This window comes from Dendropsophus ebraccatus, chromosome 11, assembly GCF_027789765.1.
Source record: "Dendropsophus ebraccatus isolate aDenEbr1 chromosome 11, aDenEbr1.pat, whole genome shotgun sequence".
In the NCBI taxonomy this organism is placed as follows: domain Eukaryota; kingdom Metazoa; phylum Chordata; class Amphibia; order Anura; family Hylidae; genus Dendropsophus; species Dendropsophus ebraccatus.
In genome coordinates, this window is record NC_091464.1 from 85,575,956 (window position 1) to 85,602,804 (window position 26,849).

Below are 26,849 nucleotides of genomic sequence, written 5' to 3' on the forward strand. Positions count from 1 at the left end.
TTTGCGAACGTTTTGCGAACGAGCAACGATAAAAATAGGTCCAGGTCTTATAAAGCGATCAACGATTTCTCGTTCGGTCGTTAATCGTTACTGCATTTCAACCGAACGATTATCGTTTAGATTCGAACGATTTAACGATAATCTGAACGATAATCGTCCGGTGGAATAGGGCCCTTAGGGCCCTATTCCACCGGACGATTATCGTTCAGATTATCGTTAAATCGTTCGAATCTAAACGATAATCGTTCGGTTGAAATGCAGTAACGATTAACGACCGAACGAGAAATCGTTGATCGCTTTATAAGACCTGGACCTATTTTTATCGTTGCTCGTTCGCAAAACGTTCGCAAATCGTTCGCATTGAATAAGACATCGTTCGGTCGTTCGCAATAGATACGAACGCAATAGCGAAGAAATACGGAAGAAGAAACGATCGCAATTACGATCATAAGTAACGATTATCGTTCCATGGAAATGAGTGAACGTTTTCAGGTCTTTCGCAATAGCGGTCGTTTGAGATCGTTAATCGTTAACGATTATGCTAACGATAATCGGCCGGTGGAATAGGGCCCTTAGTTTACTACTTGAAAATGTGCAGCAGGTAATACAAGAAATCTTCAGGTACACGTGATACAGTTCCAATAAATACACATACATAGAACCACCAGATCTGTGGGATAGGTGCTGAGTAGGATGTAGTAGAGTTGATAAGGTTGTACTGAGGTAGTAGAGCGGAGGATGCCGTGAGAGTCTCAACCTAATTAGTAATGTGCTCTGCCGGGAGGTTGGAGTGCTTAGAAGAATACTTGTACAATAATAATAATAAGAAATACCCTGTGTCTGCGTTTTGGCCTTTTTCTATAGTCTTTACACCACCTTCTGCCCACTAGCTTTGGCTGAACCGTACTGATGGGGTGACACAGGCCCCAGACCCTGTTACCTAGGATGAGTAGAATGGTCAGCAGGATATTGTCATGCATTAAAACAGGCCTGGACTCTCGGGACAGGGATATAATATTACCACTTTATAAAGCTTTGGTGCGGCCCCATCTGGAGTATGCTGTCCAGTTTTGGAACCCGGTTCATAAAAAGGATGTTCTAGAGCTGGAGAGGGTACAAAGACGGGCAACTAAACTAATAAGGGGAATGGAGCATCTTAGTTATGAGGAGAGATTAAAAGAATTACATTTGTTTAGTCTGGAGAAGAGACGTTTAAGGGGAGATATGATTAATTTATTTAAATATATAAATGGCCCCTACAAGAAATATGGGGAAAAGATGTTCCAGGTAAAACTGCCTTAAAGGACAAGGGGGCACTGCCTCCGCCTGGAGAAAAAAAGGTTCAATCTCCGGAGGCGACAAGTCTTCTTTACCATGAGAACTGTGAATCTGTGGAACAGTCTACCACAGGATCTGGTCACAGCAACAACAGTAGAGGGCTTCAAAACAGGGCGAGACAAGTTCTTAGAGCAAAATAATATAGATGCATATGTATAGAACCTATCACCCCTCCCCCTTCCCTGTATCCATCCCCTCCTTGGTTGGACTTGATGGACATGTGTCTTTTTTCAACCGTATTAACTATGTAACTATGTTGGAGTTCCTAAGTACACCCGCGCTGTGAGATGGAGTTTCGACTTTCTAGTAACTTTGCTCCACCCGGATCAGTTCCTAGCTCTTTGGCTTCTCTGCGGAGACTGTCCTGCACTGTACAGACTCCTAGTCCTCGGCGTGGGTTGAGGTTATCTGTAGGCTAGTCCTCTCCTGAAGGGCTTAGCAGCGCATCATACAGCGTGTTTGGTGCTTCAAGAGAAAGGGTTGTGTGAGCTGTCTGCATCCTACCCATGCGGGGCACTGACTAAGAACTAACTTGTAGAGGGGACCTGGCAGAGGTCCAGGGCACAGATAGAACCACTGAGAAGAGCTATCTGAGCTGTGTCCTTTCTCCTCTAAAGCTCAGCTAAGACTCCTCCTCACGCAAGGGACTAACTTCCTAACCAGCGTGTGTGCTGCGTTGTGGTTGGGTGGAAAGAGTGCAATAGGGAAACGGAATAGAAAAGAGAGAATACGGCAGAAGAAAGGAGAAAACAGAATCTGGTATATACATAAACAATAACACTTTAGTTTACTTCAGCCGTGCAGCCTCTAGACCTTAGTTACACACTATAGCGACATCTAGTGGTCATCTTCAGTAACACAACAGCTATAGCAAAATCACAGACAAGTACAGACTTTTACGTGGGACAACACAATAATAATAATAATAGTTGTGTTCACATGTAGTAAAACAGCAGCCGTTGCCTGTGTTACTGATGATCATCAGTACTGATGATCTTCACTACTAATTAATTCTGATGCGGGCGCATCAATGTGCCCCACATCCGAATTTACCGCCGCACTCTCCATTGTGTGAACTGACAGGTTCTCTGCGGGCGCTATTCAATGAATAGCGGCCGCGGAAAACTGACATGTCAGTTTATTGCGGCGCCGCTAGGGATTCCGGACGGAGTGTATACTATGTGTATACACTCCAGCTGGGATTCCCTCAGCTGCAGCACAATGAAGTCAAAGGATTAATCACGGTCGTGTTGCAAATTGGCAACAACGGCCGTGATTAATAATTTAATCCTGGACTCCCTAAGGCTGCTTCCAACTTCTTCATCCGCCGGTAATTAAACGCTCGAGCTCGGATGGACGCAAGTGTGCTTAATTTTCGCTCATCTCTAGTTCCCACCCATCAGACTATTCAGGAAAAATGTAGATAGCCAACCAAATAGTAAAACCTATACCATGGCAACCTTTTTTAATAGTAAGCATAGGTCTTCTTTAAGGGAACCTTCACATATTGTGCCCGAAACAACATTACATTGCCATGGTCATGCTGTGGTAGTGTTCCAAACATAAATGCTGTGTATCTGCAAAATGTGTAAATCACACCAGGATTTTACCAGAAATAATATGTAATTCTTATTTCCAAAGGTTCAGCCATTCCTGTCGGCATTGATGTACAGATAGAAAGTATAGATAGTATCTCAGAAGTTGATATGGTAAGTTGGAATTGATATGTATTTAAATCTTTTTCGCAGTTTTCCCTCTGACCGAAAAAAAAATTTGTATTAGCCACACAGTATTTTTGCTCAGTATTTTGGTCAGTATTTTGCTACCAAAACCAGGAATGGATTGAAAACCATCACAGTTCCTTACACCCTGTCCTGGGTCTCCCTGTCCATCTGATATGGTGATATCTCTGCCTCCTCACACACATTCATTTTATTTTTTGTATTCATTTTTTTCCTCTCCTTTTGGGTATATTTTTGTATTTACTATGCCTTTCATTTTTTGCTGTATTATTTTGGTCATCTGTTTTTACATTGTGTTTTTTTGTTTGTTTGTTTGTTTGTTTAGGAGGGGGAATATCTTATTTTTCCATTTATATGCCACATTGACAGGGTCAGACCATTAGTTCTATTCCAGGAGGATTTGGGAGTTGTTATATCCTTCAACTCCTGTATGAGGCTATTTTAATGGTTTTATGGGTTAGGGTTTGCTTCGAGTACTTGAAATGTTTGTATCTTTTGTGTGTATGTATATATATATATATATATATATATATATATATATATAATTTTTTTTAATTTTTTTTTATACTACATTAGTACCAGTGTGCAGGTCAGTTTCCTATATATCCTTTTTCTTTTGGTTGGATTAATTACAGCCATCCACTCAATTTCAACAGTGTGTGAACATAGCCTTTCTGCGTTTTTAATCCACTCCTGGTTGTGGTTGCAAAATACTGACCAAAAATACTGTGTGCGAACAAGATCTATCAAACATGGTGTAAAGTGAAACTGGCTCAGCTGCCCCTAGCAACCAATCAGATTCCACTTTTCATTCTTCACAGACTCTTTGGAAAATGAAAGGTGGAATCTGATTGGTTGCTAGGGGCAACTGAGCTAGTTTCACTTTACACCATGTTTGATAAATCTCCAACATAGTCTTAATCAAAAAATAAAAGGGATTTGAAAAAAATATATATATCAGTATTGGTTTTAATTTCTAAAACAAAATATACAATAGGTTATGAATTCCCTTTTAGGCTCTATTCACACACACAGTATTTTGGTCAGCGTTTCTGTCAGTATTTTGGTTATTTGCTTATCATATGCCCTATGAGTAATATGTGCAAAATATGCTTTACAGCAGGCCTCATAGACATAGCCAGCAATAATCTGGAGCTGACCCATTAACATGAATGGGAAAGGTTTCTGGGCATGCTCTGTAATCTGCGCAGAGGTTATTCTACTAAATACTAATACTAAAGAAAAAAGGGTAGGTTCTTTTTACTACATAACAGATAATAATTCTAAATTTTTCATAACCCAAAATAACAAAACAAATGCAAAAAATATTAAAGGCCCCATTCACATAACCAGTGGAGGCTCAGTCCGCAGCATGCAGTGCAGTTCTCCCAGATAAAACAATGGACACCTTGGGGGAGATTTATCAAACATGTTGTAAAGTGAAACTGGCTCAGTTGCCACTAGCAACCAATCAGATTCCACATTTCATTCCATACAGACTCTTGAGGTGGAATCTGATTGGTTGCTAGGGGCAACTGAGCCAGTTTCACTTTACACCATGTTTGATAAGTCTCCCCCTTATGTCCATTTTCCATAATTGTTGTCCACTATTCAATGGGCCCAGCACTACTGACACATTAATCCCAGTGGTGCGGTCCATTTTTCAAAAAGCCACCCAGTTCCACAGTGAGCACTGGAGGCCGACCTGGCACCCCCAGTGTGATGATATCCCCTCCCTTCTGTGATGTGCTTCCATTAGAATCAAATAGGGCCATGTCACCAAGAGGAGGGGATATCATCACACTGGGGGTGCTGGGCCCATGCCGCCAGTGTATAGTGTAGGCCGATGCACATGTGGAGAACAGTGTTGATCACAGGAACCAGACGGCGTTTTGAACCACGCCACTGGGATCCCTGTGCCGCAATGTATTTTAAAAAAATCAGTAATTTTAATGGTACATTTGCCCACCAATCAGAAGAACAAGCAAGGAGCAGCATGCACAGCGCATTTCACTTCCCCTCTGTCACTCATCGCAATCTACTGGCCACATGGATTTATCTGAGCCGCCTGGATGGAAATCGCTGCAAGACAGGAAGTGAAGTGCTCTACCACGTGTTTCTCTTCTGATCACTGTGTGTGTGTGTGTGTGTGTGGGTGGGGGGGGGTAGACCCCGACTAGTCAACACTTTTGACTCCTCGCATTGACATCTTTTAACATGTAAAAACTTCACACAGAGGTCATTGATTTTGTTTTTAATGAAAGCCATTATACCAAGATGGATCCATCATCCCGCAGATCCCAATCCAATGAAGTGAATGCATAGATGTAAGCTACATATAATTACATAATGTTGTATATCAGATCGGCGTGATACCTTTAAGTGAGTAACTTCATGACCTACATGTGCTTTTCTTTTCCCCTTTTTTTTTCTGTCATCTTGTCAAGGATTTCACAATGACCTTATACCTCAGACATTACTGGAAAGACGAGAGACTCTCCTTCCAGAGTACTAACAACAGGAGTATGACATTTGATGGCAGACTGATAAAAAAAATTTGGGTGCCAGATGTATTCTTCGTCCATTCCAAGCGGTCATTTATACACGACACCACAATGGAAAACATTATGCTCCGAGTGTATCCGGATGGAAACGTTCTGTTCAGCCTAAGGTGAGTAGACAATTTTTTGCATTTCCCAAGTTTTTGCTGGGATACAGTCATCATTGTGTGTCCTTCTGAATATGAGGAATTATGAAGCGGACCATAGACTTCACAACTGGACTTTATTTCCCTGTATGAAAATGTTTACTCTCCCTTGGATTGTCTCATAAAATCAAGTTAGTTTTCTGTGGGGTCCACTTTGGAATGGGAAACTTGAGTGATCTGTGATTCTTGACTGGCCTGGGCCAACCAACCATGTGGGGTTTTCTCATGCAACATTGTCAAGAATAAACCAACTGCAGAGTGAATGAGGAAATCCATGTACACGTAAAGAAAACGGTTTAGAGGAGGGTGTCAAGAATCTGATGAACAAGAGGTGAAAAGTATGCCACCCCAGTGGCAAAAGAGTGTGAAAAGTATACCACCGCAGTGGGCAAAAGAGTGCGAAAAGTATGCAACCCCAGTGGTCAAAAGAGTGTGAGAAGTATGCCACCCCAGTGGGCAAAAGAGTGTGAAAAGTATGCAACCCCAGTGGGCAAAAGAGTGTGAGAAGTATGCCACCCCAGTGGGCAAAAGAGTGTGAGAAGTATACCACCGCAGTGGGCAAAAGAGTGCGAAAAGTATGCAACCCCAGTGGGCAAAAGAGTGTGAGAAGTATGCCACCCCAGTGGGCAAAAGAGTGTGAGAAGTATACCACCCCAGTGGGCAAAAGAGTGTGAAAAATGTACCACCCCAGCGGCCTAAAGAGGGCAAAAAGTATACCACCCCAGTGGGCTAAAGAGGGCAAGAAGTATACCACCCTAGTGGGCAAAAGAGTTTAAAAAAAGTATACCACCCCAGTGGGCAAAAGAGTGTGAGAAGTATATGCGATGCCCTGGCCCCTGGGGGCCACTTCCGCAGTGCTGGTGTTATGAGCGGGCAATGACCGGGGCAGCTGCAGGGGTTATACTTGTCACGGTATAGGCCTGAGGGCGGCACAGCTGTAGAGCCGGTCTGTGGAATCTGCGGGTGATGATGGGCATGCGATTCTTCGCTGCACCTAGTCAGGGCACCAGTTAGTGGACACCAATGCCAGGGTTCAGTAACAGTGGTTTTATTATAGATGAGGTAACTAGTAGCAACAGTTCTGTCCGGATGCAACCGGGTATATAGCAGGCTTTGACAAGTAAAGCAGAAGTGGTGCTGCATAGGCTGTGAGAATACGTGCCGGATGATGGGAGTAGGAGTATGAGAGAAATAGCGTTGCTGGGTGGATTAGCTTGAGAGTAATACTTGCTGTGAATCCTTGTAGCGATGAGGAGAGATAACGGAATGACACCCAGATGAGAGAGAAGACTCCGGTCACTTGAGCAGGCAGATACAGCCGAAGACTTGAATATAGCAGAGCACTCGATCTACACTTCTAGTGGTGAAGTGGGAGCTGCAAAGAAGAAGCCCAACTCCTCTGAGGCAGGAGAGGGACGACACACACCCTCCTTGCTTGGAAGCAGGGGGAAGACTCACTTGTTAGGAGGAAGTGGGAGGTCACATGGTTGCTCCTGGCCAGAGCTAGTCGGCCATTGGAGGAACCATGGTTACAGGTCACGTGATCAACAGCCTTGCATACCACTGTACAATGCAATAATACACAGGAATACATGAGAATACACATGAGAATGCACATTACCAGAGAATACTAGGGGAAAACCAGCAGCAGTTGCAGTGCAAACACTTACCAGAACAGGCATTGACACAGCAATAGAAATGGCCATAATAGGAGTAGTAGTCTGCATGTTCTGGGACACTGCATACCTCCCTAGCAAATTTGAGCCGACCTCGGTGAATCTAGAAGGCAGCAAACATGAATAGACTGGACAATCAAACAACAGGAATGAATGATGAGAGTGAGTGTGATGAGGTGTGTGTTTCCCATGCCCAAGGCACAGGTGAAAAGAGAGAGAGAATGAGAAACCCTAGTGGCAGGACTTCACCTAGGGGTGCCTAACGTACTCTGGCGACCAGGTAGCTAGTGCGTGAACCATCTGACGTGTAAGCCAGGACAACTTAACTGCTGGCGGGTGACCCTCCATATTCCAGCCAGTTAGACAGTAGGTTTTCTGTTAAATGTGTTACCCTACTGGAGGAGAACGTGAAGACCTGTGTACTATCTTGGCGTGTCTGAGTAGTGTCTTGGATACCTGGAAGAGAAAAGAACAAAATAATAAAAGCAAACATACATGGGGAGCTCCCTTTCATACCACTCAATCACACACACAAGCACTCCACAGGCCAAACACACAAAAAGGTATCCAAGGTGCAATATGTATGGACCAGTGTGAAGGTTAGGTATGACTATGTGTGATAACTACTGTGTTGGGACAAGACAGAGGTGAACAAATACTGGAAACAAAAGGAAGGGAAACACAAAAGACAACAAATGCTGCGAGGTCTTGAGGAAAACTGGTTCACATGAATCTGAATGAAACCTGAGAGAAATCTGAATGAAAATCTGAGAAAAATCTGCATATGAACTGGCTCAATTAAATCTTTCCAGCTATAGATATGATAATAATACACAATAATGAGACTGGATGAGACAATACACTCCTACATAAACTGGACTTTCTCTGAGGTATATGTAAACTGACTTCTCTTACTCAGAGGAGGAGCTATCTGACTTAGACACTGGAAAATATACTGTTTTACAAAAGAGGCGCTCTACTCTGAGGCAATCTATGTAACCTCTTGCTTACTCAGAGGAGGAAATACAAAGACTTCGATAACACTGGAATGCAATAGTAGGAAAAGTGCAATAATGAGATAAGTGCAATAATACCCTGTGTGGAACACACAATCACAGGAAAGTGCATTAGGAAGGAATGGGTTAAGTGTCTCTGTTAGGTAGAGTCTCTTTTAGGCAATTAGACATCGTCCATGTAAAAGGCTCTGGGACAGGCACTAGAGAACCTTTTGTTATTGTAAGTGTCCATCAGCTCATGGCTGGTTAGTACAGGGAACTTGGTCAGGAGGACCAGGCACGAACCTTGAACGTTGCATAGCAGGAACCTGAAACAATTAAACAGTTAGACAACAGAAACAGTTAAGGACTCTGGTCTCTGTAGCGGATACTTAGCAGAAATGTCCTGGAGGACCCTGAGTAGGCTTCTTCTTTTTCTTCTTCCACGGATAGCGATAGCATGAAGGGCATGGAGCAGAAGCATCAGTGGATGCTGTAGTGACTACAATGCTGGGGGTCACCGTGGTGATAGGAGAGATGATGGGGGCCACATGATAGGTGACGGTCGTGGTAGAAGAGGCAGCCTTAGCCACAGCAGTGGGGGCAGTAGAGGGGACTGCGGTAGTAGACGGGCCCGCTGTAGTGGAAGCTGCAGGAGTAGCGCTAGGCATAGCGGTGGCAGCTGTAGTGGCAGGCGACAGGGCAGCGAGGGCCTGCTGAATGTCCTCGATCAGCTGCATAATCTTAGGCCTCGGCCCGAGCATCCATTGCGGCAGGGGCGGCGAATCACGCCCTGGAGGTTGCCACAGACCCGGGGATATGAAGGCCTTAGCAGAGTTCTCCCCTTTAGGGCCAGGGACTGAGGACAACAGAGTCGGTCCACTTACAATCTGTTCGCTGTCCGGTGATAAGGACCCTCCGGTACAAGAAGCGTGGTCAGCGGTGCTGGAGTGACCGGGTCCCGGAGAAATGCTGGTCTCAGGTATGGGCCCCTCATTCTGATCAGCAGAGGCCGGGATAAAGTCCCGGCGAAGACTTCCGTCGTCCGACGGGGCAGCGGCCCAGCTGGTGTCGCTGTAGGATGGGAGCTGTGCTAGCAGGCAGGCAGGATTGCTCTCTGGCAGCTCCGGCATCACTGGTGCTGCGGCTGCAGGCAAACGTTTCTCGGGGGCCGCCATCTTGTCACGCTCTGGCCGGAACTTGTAACAGGAAGGGGAGGAGCGCCAGGCTGGAGGATCAGGTTCCAGAATCTGCCCAGCAACATTGACGTCATCCGGCCCAGGCAGCCAATCAGGAGCAGTCAATGGAAAGTCTATGGCGCCGGACGATTCCCGCGCTTTGGCAGCATGGCTGTTAACCCCCTCCTCTCCGGGGTATGGCGCAGCCAGAAATTGAAGAAGACGGCGGCCATCTTGTGTACTGTTTAGGGCCCGAAACACCTCAATCACCTCCATAGTAATCGGCAAAGTCTCTGGGGGGTAGCAGTACAGTTCTGGGGACACTGACAGTTGGCACAGTTGGCCCCTGGGGGCCACTTCCGCAGTGCTGGTGTTATGAGCGGGCGATGACCGGGGCAGCTGCAGGGGTTATACTTGTCACGGTATAGGCCTGAGGGCAGCACAGCTGTAGGACCGGTCTGTGGAATCTGCGGGTGATGATGGGCATGCGATTCTTCGCTGCACTTAGTCAGGGCACCAGTTAGTGGACACCAATGCCAGGGTTCAGTAACAGCGGTTTTATTATAGATGAGGTAACTAGTAGCAACAGTTCTGTCCGGATGCAACCGGGTATATAGCAGGCTTTGACAAATAAAGCAGGAGTGGTGCTGCATAGGCTGTGAGAATACGTGCCGGATGATGGGAGTAGGAGTATGAGAGAAATAGCGTTGCTGGGTGGATTAGCTTGAGAATAATACTTGCTGTGAATCCTTGTAGCGATGATGAGAGATAACGGAATGACACCCAGATGAGAGAGAAGACTCCGGTCACTTGAGCAGGCAGATACAGCCGAAGACTTGAATATAGCAGAGCACTCGATCCACAACTCCTCTGAGGCAGGAGAGGGACGACATACACAACCTCCTTGCTCAGCAGCAAGGGGAAGACTAACTTGTTAGGAGGAAGTGGGAGGTCACATGGTTGCTCCTGGCCAGAGCTAGTCGGCCATTGGAGGAATCATGGTTACAGGTCACGTGATCAACAGCCTTGCATACCACTGTACAATGCAATAATACACAGGAATACATGAGAATACACATGAGAATGTACATTACCAGAGAATACTAGGGGAAAACCAGCAGCAGTTGCAGTGCAAACACTTACCAGAACAGGCATTGACACAGCAAGAGAAATGGCCATAATAGGAGTAGTAGTCTGCATGTTCTGGGACACTGCATATACCACTCCAGTGGGTAAAAGAGTGCGAAAAATGTACCACCCCAGTGGGCAAAAGTGGGCAAAAAATGTACCACCCCAGTGGGTAAAAGAGTGTGAAAAGTATACGCCATATCTATGTTGGTGCCGTGCTGATAGGGGAAGGGTCACAATGTGGCACATGCATTATGAACCAATGAACCCTTCATTTCAGATGTTGTGAAAAGTTTAGGCTGACAGAAGAGGAATAATTTGGGTCTTCCTGGTCTCACTCATATCTGCGGATGGACATTTACCCTATAGGAGTACAAGGCACTGTGCCACAAAGGTCATATAGTCCTGGATTGGTTCCAGAAAAATGATAGTGATTTTTCCTTTCTTGCCTGAGTCCCCAAATCTTACTTATATAAAGCAACTCTAAGACAATGTAAAATGGCGGGCAAGGAGCTATCCTGTCCATATGGGCTGATATCCCTGTGACACAAAGAATAACTAGGGTTCCAATGGACAAGGAGGTCTAACGCAGTACAAGATGGGTATATATATCAGCTGCTGTATGTCCTGCAGGAAGTAGTGTATTCTGTACAGTCTGACACCGTGCTCTCTGCTGCTACCTCTGTCCATGTCAGGAACTGTCCAGAGCAGGAGAGGGTTTTCTATAGGGATTTGCTACTGCTCTGGACAGTTCCTGACATGGACAGAGGTGGCAGCAGAGAGCATCAGACTGGAAAGAATACATTATTTCTCTGCCTACAAGCCAGTTGTTACATAGAAATGTTAGTATTCATTTACTGAAATAAACCAAGCCGTTGTGTTCTTTTACTTATCAAGCTGAAATCACAGTGAAATCAAAATTGGACATCTGGTGTATTTTCCTGTAAGGATATAGCGTCTAATATAATAAGCTGTCTTTGTCCGGGCTGCACCAGCGTGAGATTATACTGGATTTTAGTAGTAGGGCTCATGGGCGTCCTGGGTAATCTGAGGATAATATATATATGATGGATGTATATAGAGATAGAACTACCAGATGTGCTCTGCTGGTTCTTTGGACATTTAAAGGTAATTTAAAGAAATAAAAAATATTGTCCTTTAGAATGTCTCATCCCAATAGGTGACTGATCAGTCGTTCACTTACAGATTGAAAACATTCTATTTTCACACTGAGAATCTTAATATTTTTTGTATATATGTGTCAGCATGTAAGCTGACCCCTCCTATGTATCCCAGTAGGTCATTACCCAGACAGTTTTACTGCACAGCATCTGTTCTTCCCATAGTGCTTTCCCTTCTCCAACCAAGTGACAAGCACAGCTTTCCCAGGAGGCATGTTGTATCTCAGCCTCTATGACTCTTAAGCTTAGAAGGAAAACATGATTTTATATCTTTACAAACAGCCATAAGCTAAGAGACAGGTATCATTTATATCCCTATCAGCTACCTGTTCACATCTCCAAGATTCCCTTAAAACATAGGGGGAGGGGGGAGGGGGAATTCTGAACAGATCGGTGTATTACTTATATCATTCTGTTCAGCCGTTCTCCTAATATGCAGGAGAATAGGATTCTTGCCACACCCCTCCCCCCGCTCTCCAGCAGCTGATTGCCAGTTGGCTGCCTATACACAGCATGGATAGACAACTGTCAATCAGCAGCTGGTGGGCGGAGTTTTCTGCTTCTCATGAATATCTAGGACTACTGGGCTCATGCACATAATGGAGATTACTACTTATTGTCCATGTTATTCAGGAGGATATCTCTGGATCAGCTGCACAGAACAATGTAAGTGATATATCATTGTGTTCAGCTTCTCTGTCACTAATTTATGCTACTCTGAGATAGGACACCATAAACCTACTGACAGAGTCTCTTTAAGGCCCGGGCTACACAATGACTTTGGCTACAACACTTGTCTCCTAGCTGAATATCACAGTGTTGTGCTGCTGCCATGCCATTCACATTCATTAGCTGTGATTTTTGCCACGTGACCCGTCATTATGTAGCTCCGACCTTAGAAGCAGAATCCTGTAAGTCGGTAAAGTGATTGCAATGGTAAAATAACCAACATATACAGTCCATAGATAAACAATCAGGGCTGGATTAGTATGCTTAGTGTTATGTAACAGCCCTGTTCTCTCCAATGTTACAGGATAACCGTGTCTGCAATGTGCTTCATGGATTTCAGCAGATTTCCTCTGGATACACAGAACTGTTCTTTGGAGCTGGAAAGTTGTAAGTAGGTTTTCATGTAGCTGAACCAAAAAAATGTGCATTAATATGTCGACATGAATACTATGTTTTGCCTATTAAAGAATCTCTTTTAAATACTATTTAAAGCTGACTTGTCGCTATTTTTTTTTAAAGAAATTTACAGCGGTTGTGATCTCTAGCAGTTTTTTCAATACCCGCTTAATTTTTTTTAAAGGTTTTCTATAATTATATCTATGTGCTGATATTGGTCTTTTCTCTGTTCAAAAAAAGAGACCAAACACAGGAAGTCCTTGTCCTTTGTACTCTCATGCAAGGAAAAACACCTGTCCATCATGTAGGTTATATATCAACTGAGGGCAATTACCTTAGACTAATTATATTATTAACTTTTGCTAATTATATTATCAGCTCTGCAGCTTACAAGAAACAATGCTCTTTGTTATGTAACAATTCAATCGGTATAATGTTTCTGTGTGGATACAGAGGTTTTGGTGCAATGTGACAGGAGAGCTGACCGTAAAATGTGAGCACCCCCAAGATTAAAAAAAATACAATCTTGCAAGCGACTTGTAGTTGAGGTAGAGACAAGCTGCTTTTAAGTAGAGAGTGTTGTAGGAGAGAGGGCAGAGGAGAGGAGTTGCCTGAGGGGGGCTTGTCCAATGTAGGGCTATGTTCACACTATGTATGTGTGCGGCTGTATTTTTTATGCGGCTGGAAATGTGCGGCTGAAACTACGGCCGTGGGAAAAAATAGACATGCGGCTGAAAACATACGGTCATTTACTTGGAAATCTGGTTCAACTAAAACTAACAAATAAAATCTTTAGAAAGTGATGCAAACACCTCTGGATGCATCTGGGAAAGCAGGGAAACAGTTTACATGAATTGTTATTACCGGGGTTTGTGATCCTCTGCAGTAATGCCGATGCCTCTCATGGTTAATATATTTAATTAATAAAACACATTTTTGTTGTAATAAAGTCCCTTTCATTGTTTAATAATTAAATTTAAACAAATCCATCATTTTGCAATTAGATATACTATTAAAATAAATATATATATATAAATAAATAAATGTATATTTATATATATATTTATTTTTTGACAGTATATTTAATTGCACAATGATGGATTCGTCTAAATTAAATAATTGAACAACGAAACTGATTTTATTACAACGAAAATGTGTTTTATTAATTAAATATTAATTAGTACAGAAAGCTCTATAAGCCGTTAATTCATATTGCCGGCAATAGAGCATTCTGTACTAATCATCACTTTACTTTAATTAAAACATCAAATGTTTCTTCTAATTATGTTATCACAATAGCATTATTAGAAGAAACATTTAGAATTATATGTGCGCTCAGCTGATTGGCTGATCGGCTGAGCGCACATATAAAGAGCCTGTCCGCAGTGCAGTGACTTCATTGTGCTGCGGACCAGCGAAGAGGACACATGGGGACATCGGATGGTGAGTATAAAGCTCTCCCTACCCCCTCCCCTGCACTGCACCCCTCCCAGCAAGGAAGGGGGGTCACTTAACCCCTTCCTTGCTGCTATGGGTGCAGTCTGACATCAGTCTGGCCCCCAAGGGGTTAAGGGGGATGCAATACATCCTCCCTTAACCCCTTGGGGGCCAGACTGTAAGCAGCGATCTGTAAAGATGCTGCATACTGTAAGGAGCACAACACCGCTCACAATGATGGGTGTTGTGCTCCTGTTTGTGTGTTTTTTGTGTGTTTCTCCCTTTTTGTTTTTCAGATATCAGTATCCTGTGGATTACGTCGGATTCGGTGGACTACGTCGATGACCAGCGGTTGTCTGGTGTTTTTTTTTTTATAAAATGGTCAATGAGGGGTGTGGGGGTGTTTTTATTTGAATAAAAAAAATTTTTCACTTGTGTCTTGTCTTTATTTCTTTACTTTATAGACTTAGTAGTGGAAGCCGTCTAATAGACAGAATCCATTACTAAGTCGGGGCCTAGTGTTAGCCGGTATAAAATGGCTAACAATAACCCCCCATTATTACCCCAGTACCCAATGCCACCAGGGGTACTGGGAAGAGCCGGGTGCCAGTGGTCCCGGAGCGTCAAAATTGGCGCTCCTGGACCGGGCGGCAGCAGGCTGGTAAGATTTAGGCTGGGGAGGGCCTAAACCAATGGCTCTTCCCACCCTGGTGTTACCAGGCTGCTGTCGTTTGGTTTTTAACCCGGCTGGATATAAAAATAGGGGGGACCCTATGCGTTTTTTTTTTAAATAAATAAATAATAAAAACCGCATAGGGTCCCCCCTATTTTTATAACCAGCCGGGTTAAAAACCAAGCGACAGCAGCCTGGTAACACCAGGGTGGGAAGAGCCATTGTTTTAGGCCCTCCCCAGCCTAAATCTTACCAGCCTGCTGCCGCCCGGTCCAGGAGCGCCAATTTTGACGCTCTGGGACCGGCTCTTCCCAGTACCCCTGGTGGCATTGGGCGCTGGGGTAATAATGGGGGGTTAGTGTTAGCCATTTTATACCGGCTAACACTAGGCCCCGACTTAGTAATGGATTCCGTCTATTAGACGGCTTCCACTACTAAGTCTATAAAGTAAAGAAATAAAGACAAGACACAAGTGGAAATTTTCTTTTATTCAAATAAAAACACCCCCACACCCCTCATTGACCATTTTATTAAAAAAACACACCAAACAACCGCTGGTCATCAACGTAGTCCACGGAATCCGCGTAATCCACTGGATACCGATATCTGAAAAACAAAAAGGGAAAAACACACAAAAAACACACAAACAGGAGCACAACACCCATCATTGTGAGCGGTGTTGTGCTCCTTACAGTATGCAGCATCTTTCCAGATCGCTGCTTATAGTCTGGCCCCCAAGGGGTTAAGGGAGGATGTATTGCGTCCCCCTTAACCCCTTGGTTGCCAGACTGATGTCAGACTGCACCCATCCCAGCAAGGAAGGGGTTAAGTGACCCCCCTTCCTTGCTGGGAGGGGTGCAGTGCAGGGGAGGGGGTGGGGAGAGCTCTATACTCTATACCCCGATGTGTCCTCTTCGCTGGTCCGCAGCACAATGAAGTCACTGTACTGCGGACCCGTATACGTGCGCTCAGCCGATCAGCCAATCAGCTGAGCGCACATATAATTCTAAATGTTTCTTCTAATAATGCTATTGTGATAACATAATTAGAAGAAACATTTGATGTTTTAATTACAGTAAAGTGATGATTAGTACAGAATGCTCTATTGCCGGCAATATGAATTAACGGCTTATGGAGCTTCCTGTACTAATTAATATTTAATTAATAAAACACATTTTTGTTGTAATAAAATCAGTTTCGTTGTTCAATTATTTAATTTAAATGAATCCATCATTGTGCAATTAAATATACTGTCAAAAAATAAATATATATAAATATACATTTATTTATATATATATATTTATTTTAACAGTATATTTAATTGCACAATGATGGATTCATTAGAATTAAATTATTGAACAACGAAAGGGACTTTATTACAAACAAAATGTGGCCGTAGATTCATACATAGTGTGCACTGTGCAGCCGTATATCGTATACTTTCCAGCAAAACGCATGAACCGGAAAAATCCGGGCGATGATTTACTGCCCACAATACGGCCGCACAGATACATAGTGTGAACCTAGCCTAGAAGCGTACTCTGCCTGGAACAGTAGAGGTGTGTAGAAAAGATATAGAGATATTGTTATCTGAGTTAAGCAGACTCCTGAGACTTCCCAGTTGTCTGTCACTGCGCAGTGGAATACGTAGGTTTCCCGTACCTTTGTTCCACTGGAATCAGTTCCTATGCTGAGGTAACTGCCCTGCATGTTTAGAGAGGTTCCTTGTCTCAGCAGAGACCTGTCTGTGTTTCTCCCTCTCACACTGAATGCAGACAACTAGCTAACTCCTCCCACCAGGATTTATGTCCTTCCTATAGGTTGTCTTTCTAACCCTGCCTGTGATTAGTGGAGCTGTGTGTGTGTGTAAAGAGAGAATGCAGAAGATAGGATAAAGAAAGGAGGGGAAGCACCTGCACCTGTGAGTGGTTAGAGAACAGCATGTGACACACAACAGTTAACCCTTAGTCTCCTTCAGCCGTGCCCAGTAAACAACAGACACTCTAGTGACACCTAGTGGGAAAAACACTAACTGACGTGGATACCTCATCCTACTTGTGTAAACGCGAGGGAGTTAATAAAGGTTTAGGGGCCTGTACCGGGTGACCACATAAGACCTAGGGGGTACTGCTACTTGTACCACTGAATAGAAATGTTAGCTATAAAGATGGGAAGAAGGAGAGCCTGATTATAAAAATTTTTTTAAAAAAAGTAAATTCCTAAAACACAGCTTACAGATAAGAAATGACTGTAACATGTATTTCCCGTCATAGTTTAGAGGAGAGGCAGCAGTCAGCAATGACCTCATTGTGTTTTGCCATGACTGGGAAAAGCTTATTTCCCCTAGTCATCTGGGATTAATGTGGCCCATTTAATAATAACTTTGCTTCTATTTATACGCGCTAAACACATTAAATCATGGCGCTAGAGTAATCTTTCCAGAACACAGAGGGTTAAATAGAAGTGCACGCTGAATGTAATTTAAAGGGATGCCAAGCGTCTTCATTTCTACTAAAAGGAAAGCAGCTCAATAAACTGGAGTGTTGCTTGGATTGTTTGTTTTTGTTTGTTTTGTATTTATCAATAAACATTGTGGATTCTGCTAGATCGCAGCTCGTTTACTGGGCCTATTCCACGGCCCGATGATCGTTGAGCGAGGGCTGCAAGGACATCATTGCCGATGTCCTTGCAGCCCTTGCAGCATCATACATTACCTGTCCAGGCTTCTTCTCTGCGCTGTCTTCATCCCCGGGTCCCGCACGCTCTATCTTCTGAATGGCCGGTCAGCTGACAGGCCACACTCAGCCAATCACAGGCCGCGGCGGTCCCGGCCTGTGATTGGCTGAGCGCTCCGTCAGCTGACCGGCCATTCGTAAGATAGAGCGTGGGACCCGGGAATGAAGACAGGGCGGAGGAGAAGACCTGACAGGTAATGTATGATGCTGCGCTTCTGAAATCATTGGTCGCCCACGCGATGCGCGGTGGGGGAACGATGATTTTAGGTCTGGCCCTAAATGAACGATCAGCCGATGACACGATCATCGGCTGATCGTTCTCTCTATTTCACCGAACGATAATCGGCCGAATCGGGCCAAATGGGGCCGATGCGGCCGATTATCGTTACTGTGGAATAGGGCCCTTAGATGTGGATTTTAGGGAGGTGTTTACCTAAATGTTTATTTGGCAGCATGAGGGAGTCAGCTGATGGATCCTATTCTTTTTTATTGGTTTCAGACTGATGCCACTGTGCATGGTGTGTTTTATCATTGTGCCAGACTGATAAAAACTAATGGAAACTGATATGTCAGTTTGTTATCAGTTTACATAAACTGGAGGGGTACGCATGTGGACAATACTACTGCCAGTGGAGGAGCAGAAGGAATGGGGACCATGCTGTGCAATAACTGGACAATACTGCAAACAGTGTCAGGCTGGGTTCACACTACGTATATTTCAGTCAGTATTGTGGTCCTCATATTGCAACCAAAACCAGGAGTGGATTAAAAACACAGAAAGGATCTGTCCACACAATGTTGAAATTGAGTGGATGGCCGCCATTTAATGGCAAATATTTGCTGTTATTTTAAAAAAAACGGCTGTTATATTGAAATAATGGCCGTTATTTACTGTTATATGGCGGCCATCCACTCAATTTCACCATTGTGTGAACAGATCCTGTGTTTTTAATCCACTCCTGGTTTTGGTTGCAATAGGAGGATCACAATAGTGACTGAAATATACGTAGTGTGAACCCAGCCTAATGCTGCACTGCGGTATTGGTTTGGCACTGCTAGAGGAGCTGTTTGTGCTGCTCTGTGGTATTGGTTTGGCACTGCTAGAGGAGCTGTTTGTGCTGCTCTGTGGTATTGGTTTGGCACTGCTAGAGGAGCTGTTTGTGCTGCTCTGTGGTATTGGTTTGGCACTGCTAGAGGAGCGCTTTGCACTGCACTGCAGTATTAGTTTAGGGGAGTTACTTTGTGCAGCCCTGTGGTATGTGTTTAGTTCTGTTGAGGAGGTGTTAAGGGAACCAATCACAACAATATTAAAGCTAAAGATGCAGTTGCCAATAGTTGTGCGAACACTCTTCCCCACCATATCTTTTTTGGCTGCATCAGTAACGTTGGGTGCAGTAAAACAGACTTTTATCCTGGCACGTGGGGTACACTACCTGTAAGGATCAGGGGAAGACCAGGTCATGGTTCTTCGCTTGTTAGTGCGCTCTGCCGGGGGGATAGACAGGAAAATAGGCTTCTATGTCCCTGCAGTATGTGACAAAGCCTCCTTTCCTGAGGACCGTGATTAGTCGTGGCCCAGTCTCAGCCCCCATGCCTAGTTAGTGTACCCCACATGCCAGAGTATCTATTTTCCGCCACCCAGCGTTACCAGTGCAGCCGACAAAGATATGATGGGAAAGAGTGTCCGTACAACTATTGGCCACTTCAAGTATCTTTATCTCTAATATCACCATGATTTGTTCCCTTTAGTTTTGAATTTTGCTGTTTTGCGTTGTCGGGGAGGCGTTTTGTGCTGCACATTTGGGTTTACTGCAGGTGGGAAGCTATTTAGTGCTGCACTGGGGTATTTGTCTTGTGCTGCTGGAGAGATATGTTGTGCTGCGCGGTGGTATTTATTGCTCCTATATTGGGTATTATGCCTGCTGCATGGTGGTACTGTACTTGCTTGACAAAGCGGGAGACATATTTTGTCCTCCCCTGTGATGTTTGGTGCTTCCAGGGGGTATCGTGTACACTGCAAGGTGGTATTCGGTTGGCACTATTGATGTCAGCATTGGGCACTATATGGCAGTATCACCATGGGTTGGCAAGGTAAATGTTGAAGTCTTGAAGCTCTGGTCTATGTTGCCTCCCGATTTTCACCCCTGTGACTCTGATCTTTTCATAGATGCCTACAATGAGGATGATCTCATGCTCTACTGGAAGAAAGGAAACGAGTCCCTGAAAACCGACGAACATATTGCCCTGTCCCAGTTTTTCATTGAAGAGTTCAGTGCATCTAGTGGATTGGCCTTGTACAGTAGCACAGGTATGATTATTGTATTATACAACGGTGGGGGTGTTATTAAAGGGGTTTGCTGCTTTCTGATCACTCTGTTTGAACACACCCCAAGGTTTTTATTTCCCCTGTAGCGCCACCACAGGGGGACTTATGCATTGCACAGTTATAATTCGCATAAAGTTCACAAAGTTCATAAAGTATCAACACTTGGAACATGTAACCCTGAAACCTATTGTAATGCAGTACTGAATATCTAAAACTTGCATGACTATAAAATAATTGTCGTCTATTTAATAGGATGGTACAACAGACTGTTCATCAACTTCATCCTTAGACGGCACATCTTCTTCTTCGTGCTTCAGTCCTACTTCCCTGCGATGCTCATGGTGATGCTGTCATGGGTTTCCTTCTGGATTGACAGGAGAGCTGTACCTGCCAGAGTATCACTGGGTAAGCATAACTTCAAGATGAGAGCATGTAAGCTAAACAACTCATAGGACACAATAATATATACAAAAAAATTGGCGTATAAAACGATGCATGCAAACATTAAAAGTGCTGGATTTGTGTTCCAAGGGTGACATCTGCTGGACATAATGTGGTACTGCTAAGTATAGATAATTCAACTGTATTCTGTTCTCTTTAAAGGGATTATCCAGCACTACAAAAACATGGCCACTTTCTTCCAGAGACAGCCCCACTCTTGTCTCCAGCTTGGGCGGGGTTTTGCTGCTCAATTCCATTGAAGTGAATGGAGCTTTATTGCAAACCGCACCTGACCTGGAGACAAGAGTGGTGCTGTCTCTGAAAGAAAGTGGCCATGTTTTTGTAGCACTGGATAACCACTTTAATATATTTGCCAATGACCTTGTAGAAGGATTGCAGAGGAAAATATCATTTTTGGCAGGTGATTCTAAACTGCATAAAGGAATTAATACAAAGAGGACAATGTTACCAAATGGATCTGTATTAGGGCTGCCAGGGCAAATAAGATCACGGGGTGGCATCAAGACGGACATACAAAACAATAGTCCTATCACTATACAAATCACTAGTAATACCACACATGGGTGGACTACAGGATTCATAAAGATTATCATAATGTTGGTCGTCACATACCTGATAGAGTAACACAGGAGGCAGAGTGCACTCTTCATATATCATGTATCAGTATATATATAGTTCTCAATCCCTTTAAACCATATCTGTTGTTTCATGGAAGAAGGAATCCTGCTGCTCAACAGATTTATAGCACACCCTAAGAATAGCAGAAGCATATAGGACATTATAGAGCAGCACTGAGCAGTTTAAGCTGTGAATCAAGCACTGGGGAGAAATATAACACTCACTATAAAAATCTCTCCGTGTGTCTCTCTCTTCAGCCAATTCCAACCTCCTCTTCTAATGTCTTCACCCTCCCCTCTCCATAGGCTTCCATAGGTAGTATGTAACCTTATCCCTTGGTGAGCTTGTACTCCATCTCCTTTCTCCAGACTGACTTGAGCAGCTTTTAGAGTAAGTTATGTTTAGTTTGGGGGGGGGTTACAGGAAAACAGCTTAATAATTGGCGAAACAGGCATTTGTCTCTGATAAGATACGTTACGACATTTCTGATATTCACTTGTACTATTGTTCTGTACAACATTTGTTATTAGAGCAGCGCCTTTTCTTAGTAGAAATGAATGGCAGCACAGCCTATGTGAGCAGGTCGTATAAAGTACTTCATGTTGTACAGAGCCATGGACAGCAGTGACAGACGTCTTCTGTACCTTTCTTTTTGATTGAGTTCAAAGAGAATCTGGCACAAGCTCTTTCGTGTCTGATCACAGAGGTAGTTTCCGCTAGTAGGATTCCTTCGAGGGGAGATTACCCACATAATACAATGCCTCATAGAGCTGCACACGTTGCACTGCATGCTATGTGCATATATATATATAATATATATATATATATATATATATATATATATATATATATATATTCTTTTCTGTATTTTTCTTGCACAATTTACTATATATATATATTTTTTTTTTATAATTATTATTATTATTTTTATTTTTTTTCTTACCAGGTATCACCACTGTACTGACAATGTCCACAATCATCACAGGAGTCAGTGCCTCAATGCCTCAGGTGTCTTACATTAAAGCCGTAGACGTCTACTTGTGGATCAGCTTCCTTTTTGTGTTCCTGTCTGTCATTGAATATGCAGCTGTCAACTACCTGACTACAGTGGAAGAAAGGAAACAGCTAAAGAGGAGAGGAAAGGTAAGGAAGCAATGAAAAATCAAAAGATGTAAAAATCTATCACCATGACAATGCTATCTAATCTATTGCCATCATGTTATAGAGCAGGAAGAGCTGAGCAGATTGATATATATCTTTGTGGGAAAAGATTCAGTAAAACTTGCAACATGTTGATTGGAATCTCTGATTACGGAGTCCAGTGGGCGGAGTCACTCAATAGTCTGGACTCTTTAGCATGGAACTATCAGAGATTTCAATGAATAGATTACAAGTTACACTGAATCTTTTTCCATAAAGATATATATTGGCAAGTAGTACGGAGGCAGGACCCCACGTGTTCCCAGATAGTGGAAAACCCCTTTAAAGTGTATCTGTAATTGCAGGATAAGCCATCAAAAATTGATTCCCCCACCCTCTGACCAACTTCTGTTAGTATACAATGTATAGGAAGCCTCTGCTCAATATGGGCTATATGTAGTAATGGTGCTGGACTGCTCCATCGTCTTTCCCATCCATTTTAATGGGAGCTGCCCTGCAGTAATCTGGCACCATCACTACACAGTATACAGAGCCAAAGCTGTCGTACATTGTTCACATCCAGGAGATCTGGCGATACCACCGATCCGCTACTGAAATCCATCAGTCAGGTTTTCCTGAATAATCTCTTTAACCCCTTAAGGACAGAGCCAATTTTCGTTTTTGCGTTTTCGTTTTTTCCTCCTTGTGCTTAAAAGGCCATAGCACTTGCATTTTTCCACCTAGAAACCCACATGAGCCCTTATTTTTTGCGTCACTAATTGTACTTTGCAATGACAGGCTGAATTTTTGCATAAAGTACAGTGCGAAACCAGAAAACAATTCAATGTGGGGTGAAATTGAAAAAAAAAAACCACATTTCTTTAATTTGGGGGGTATTTGTTTGTACGCCATTCGCCCTGGGGTAAAACTGACTTGTTATGCATGTTCCTCAGGTCATTACGATTAAAACAAAATGTAATATGTATAACTTATATTGTATCTGATGGCCTGTAAAAAATTCAAACCATTGTTAACAAATATATGTTCCTTAAAATCGCTCCATTCCCAGGGTTATAGCGCTTTTATCCTTTGGTCTATGAAGCTGTGTCAGGTGTCAGTTTTTGCGCCATGATGTGTTCTTTCTATCGGTACCTTGATTGCGCATATACGACTTTTTGATCACTTTTTATTACTTTTTTTCTGGATTTGATGCAACCAAAAATGTGCAATTTAGCACTTTGGGATTTTTTTGCGCTGACGCCGTTTACCGTGCGAGATCAGGAATGTGATTAATTAATAGTTTGGGTGATTACGCACGCGGCGATACCAAACATGTTTATTTATTTATTTACTTTTATTTAAAACCTGGGAAAAGCGGGGTGATTCAGACTTTTATTAGGGGAGGGGGCTTTTTACTAATAACAATACTTTTTTTTTTTTTTTTTTTACACATATACTAGAAGCCCCCCTGGGGTTAGGGTTATTCCCCCTGGGGTTAGGGTTACTCCCCCTGGGGTTAGGGTTATTTCCCCTGGGGTTAGGGTTATTCCCCCTGGGGTTAGGGTTACTCCCCCTGGGGTTAGGGTTATTTCCCCTGGGGTTAGGGTTACTCCCCCTGGGGTTAGGGTTACTCCCCCTGGGGTTAGGGTTACTCCCCCTGGGGTTAGGGATATCCCCCCTGGGGGACTTCTAGTATATACACTTTGATCTCTCATTGAGATCTTTGCTGTATAGTTATACAGCAAAGATCAATGAGATCGGCACTCGTTTGCTTTCGGCTGCTGCAGCCATCAGCGCCATCTTGCAGCGGTCCTCGGCCGGCACCACACACGGAGATCACTCCTCTGGGACAACGTCTCGGAGGAGAGATCCCCCCTACTAGACACCAGGAAACGGCTGCAACTTTGACAGCTGCCTCCGATTAACTGATTAGCGGGCACGGCGCTCAGACCGTGCCCGCTAATAGCCGCAGCCCCGGGCTACACGTGGCACCCGGGATCGCGGCGGTTCACGGCGACCCCGCTCTGAACACCTCCTGGGGACATATGACGTATGGGTAAGGTAAGGGTAAGGTTTAAGGGGTAGTCCGGAGAATTTTTTTTTTAAACTAACTGGTGTCAGAAAGTTATATACATTTGTAATTTACTTTCATTTAAAAACCTCAAGTTTTCCAGTACTTACCAGCTGCTGTATGTCCTGCAGGTAGTGGTGTATTCTTTCCAGTCTGACACAGTGCTCTCTGCTGCCGCCTCTGTCCATGTCAGGAACTGTGCAGATCAGTAGCAAATCCCCATAGAAAACCTCTCCTACTTTCTAGACTACAAATTATACCACTTTCTGCAGGACAGGAGAAGTTTATTTGTCCAGAGAAGGAGAGGTTTTCTATGGGGGTTCCTGACATGGACAGAGGTGGCAGCAGAGAGCACTGTGTCGGACTGGAAAGAATACACCACTTCCTGCAGGACATACAGCTGCTGATGAGTACTGGAAGACAAATCTGTATATTATCCTGGCACCAGTGTGATTTTATCCCCTTTAATTCTACCATGCTATAGATATTGGATCCTACTTTATCTGAATATATTAGATATAACCTGACCTGCTCTTGTTCTCTTCCAGTCTTCTACGACCCTGAACCTGGAGGCAGTGCAGGCCATGGCGTTTGATGGCTGTTACCATGACAGTGATGCTGACATGAACTATTCTCTGCACTCTGAGGAGACCTCCTCCCGCGGCAGGGCCAGCGTCAGCACTCTAGACGCCGCTCGAGTAAAGCGTAAAAAATCCATTAAAGGGAACGTCGGACGAATAATCCTGGAGAACAATCACGCCATAGACACTTACTCCAGGATCATCTTTCCTATTGTCTATATCTTGTTTAATTTCTTCTATTGGGGCATGTACTTATGAGAAGGAATAAAACACACAGGCCCTGGCTGAGATCTTATATCCCGAATGTACTTGATGTGGAAAAACACCGCAATCCGGCACTCAGATCTGGTCTCTTGCCAGAGGATAGATGAATAAATGATTCTCTTTCTTCATTGACGGCCATGCTGGTGTTGCTTACAGTGTATTTCCAGTCATGTGTTCCTAGTTGCTTGTAGAGATGTGCCTGCATTATTAAAACATTACAGTTTGGATTTACCATTATCATTTTATGTATTATAAGTGTTACATTGTAGCAATGCCAGATCCATAGGACTATAGACATAAGGCTGTGTGCACATCTGCCCTGGAGGACCCTCGTACATATCCATTAAAGGGGTAATTCAGCAAAAAACAATCTTTCAAATCAACTGGTGCCAGATATTTGTAATTTAAAAAAAAAATCTTCAGTCTTCCAGTACTTATTAGCTGCGGTATGTCCTGGAGAAAGGAGTGTATTTGTTCCATTCTGGAGAGCAGGAGAGGTTTTCTATAGGTAATTGCTCCTGTCTGCACAGTTCCTGACATGGACAGAGGTGGCAGCAGAGAGCAGTGTGTCAGACTGGAAAGAATATACTGCTTCCTGCAAGACATACAGCAGCTGATAAGTACTAGAAGACTGGATATTTTTAAATAGAAGTAAATTAAAAATCTGTGTAACTTTCTGACATTTTTTTTTTTTTTTTTTGCTGAACTACCCCTTTCATTCTGTCTCCACAGGTGTAAAACTGTTCATTTCTATGGCCCCATACACACACTTGTACATGTTACAGATGTGTGTTGGGGCCGACATCCGTGCCACAAAAAATACTGATGAGCTGTAACTCATAACATGTGGCATGGATCCCCTATAGTGAATGAGTGGTCGGTGCCGGTGCGGACAGGATGTGACGGCTGCGTGTGACTGTGCGGACAGGATGGTGACGGCTGCGTGTGACTGTGCGGACAGGATGGTGACGGCTGCGTGTGACTGTGCGGACAGGATGTGACGGCTGCGTGTGACGGTGCTAACAGGATGTGACGGCTGCGTGTGACGGTGCGGACAGGATGGTGACGTCTGCGTGTGACAGTGGGGACAGGATGGTGACGGCTGCATGTGACTGTGCGGACAGGATGGTGACGGTTGCATGTGACGGTGCGGACAGGATGGTGACGGCTGCGTGTGACGGTGCGGACAGGATGGTGACGGCTGCGTGTGACGGTGCGGACAGGATGGTGACGGCTGCGTGTGACGGTGCGGACAGGATGGTGACGTCTGCGTGTGACGGTGCGGACAGGATGGTGACGGCTGCGTGTGACGGTGCGGACAGGATGGTGACGGCTGCGTGTGATGGTGCGGACAGGATGGTGACGGCTGCGTGTGACGGTGCGGACAGGATGGTGACGGCCACCTAAGTACATCCATAGTGCTGTTCGTAGCTGTGGTCCGTTTTCTGCAGTCAGTGATACAGATGTGTGAA

The 26,849-nt window shown here is 44.0% G+C and overlaps 1 protein-coding gene across 2 annotated transcripts in view; it reads left to right on the forward strand.

Moving 5' to 3' along the window:
• The window catches only part of GABRR3 (gamma-aminobutyric acid type A receptor subunit rho3), a 41,258-nt gene extending 15,687 nt beyond the window's left edge, over positions 1-25,571 (forward strand). For both annotated transcript variants that reach the window (XM_069945016.1, XM_069945017.1), the window contains exons 3-9: positions 2,980-3,047; positions 5,528-5,751; positions 12,979-13,061; positions 20,083-20,223; positions 20,494-20,646; positions 22,268-22,464; positions 25,081-25,571. In XM_069945016.1, coding sequence (XP_069801117.1) covers positions 2,980-3,047; positions 5,528-5,751; positions 12,979-13,061; positions 20,083-20,223; positions 20,494-20,646; positions 22,268-22,464; positions 25,081-25,371 — 1,157 coding nt within the window. In that variant the 3' untranslated portion in view covers positions 25,372-25,571. The remainder of the gene's footprint in view (positions 1-2,979; positions 3,048-5,527; positions 5,752-12,978; positions 13,062-20,082; positions 20,224-20,493; positions 20,647-22,267; positions 22,465-25,080) is intronic.
• Positions 25,572-26,849: the final 1,278 nt, after the last annotated feature.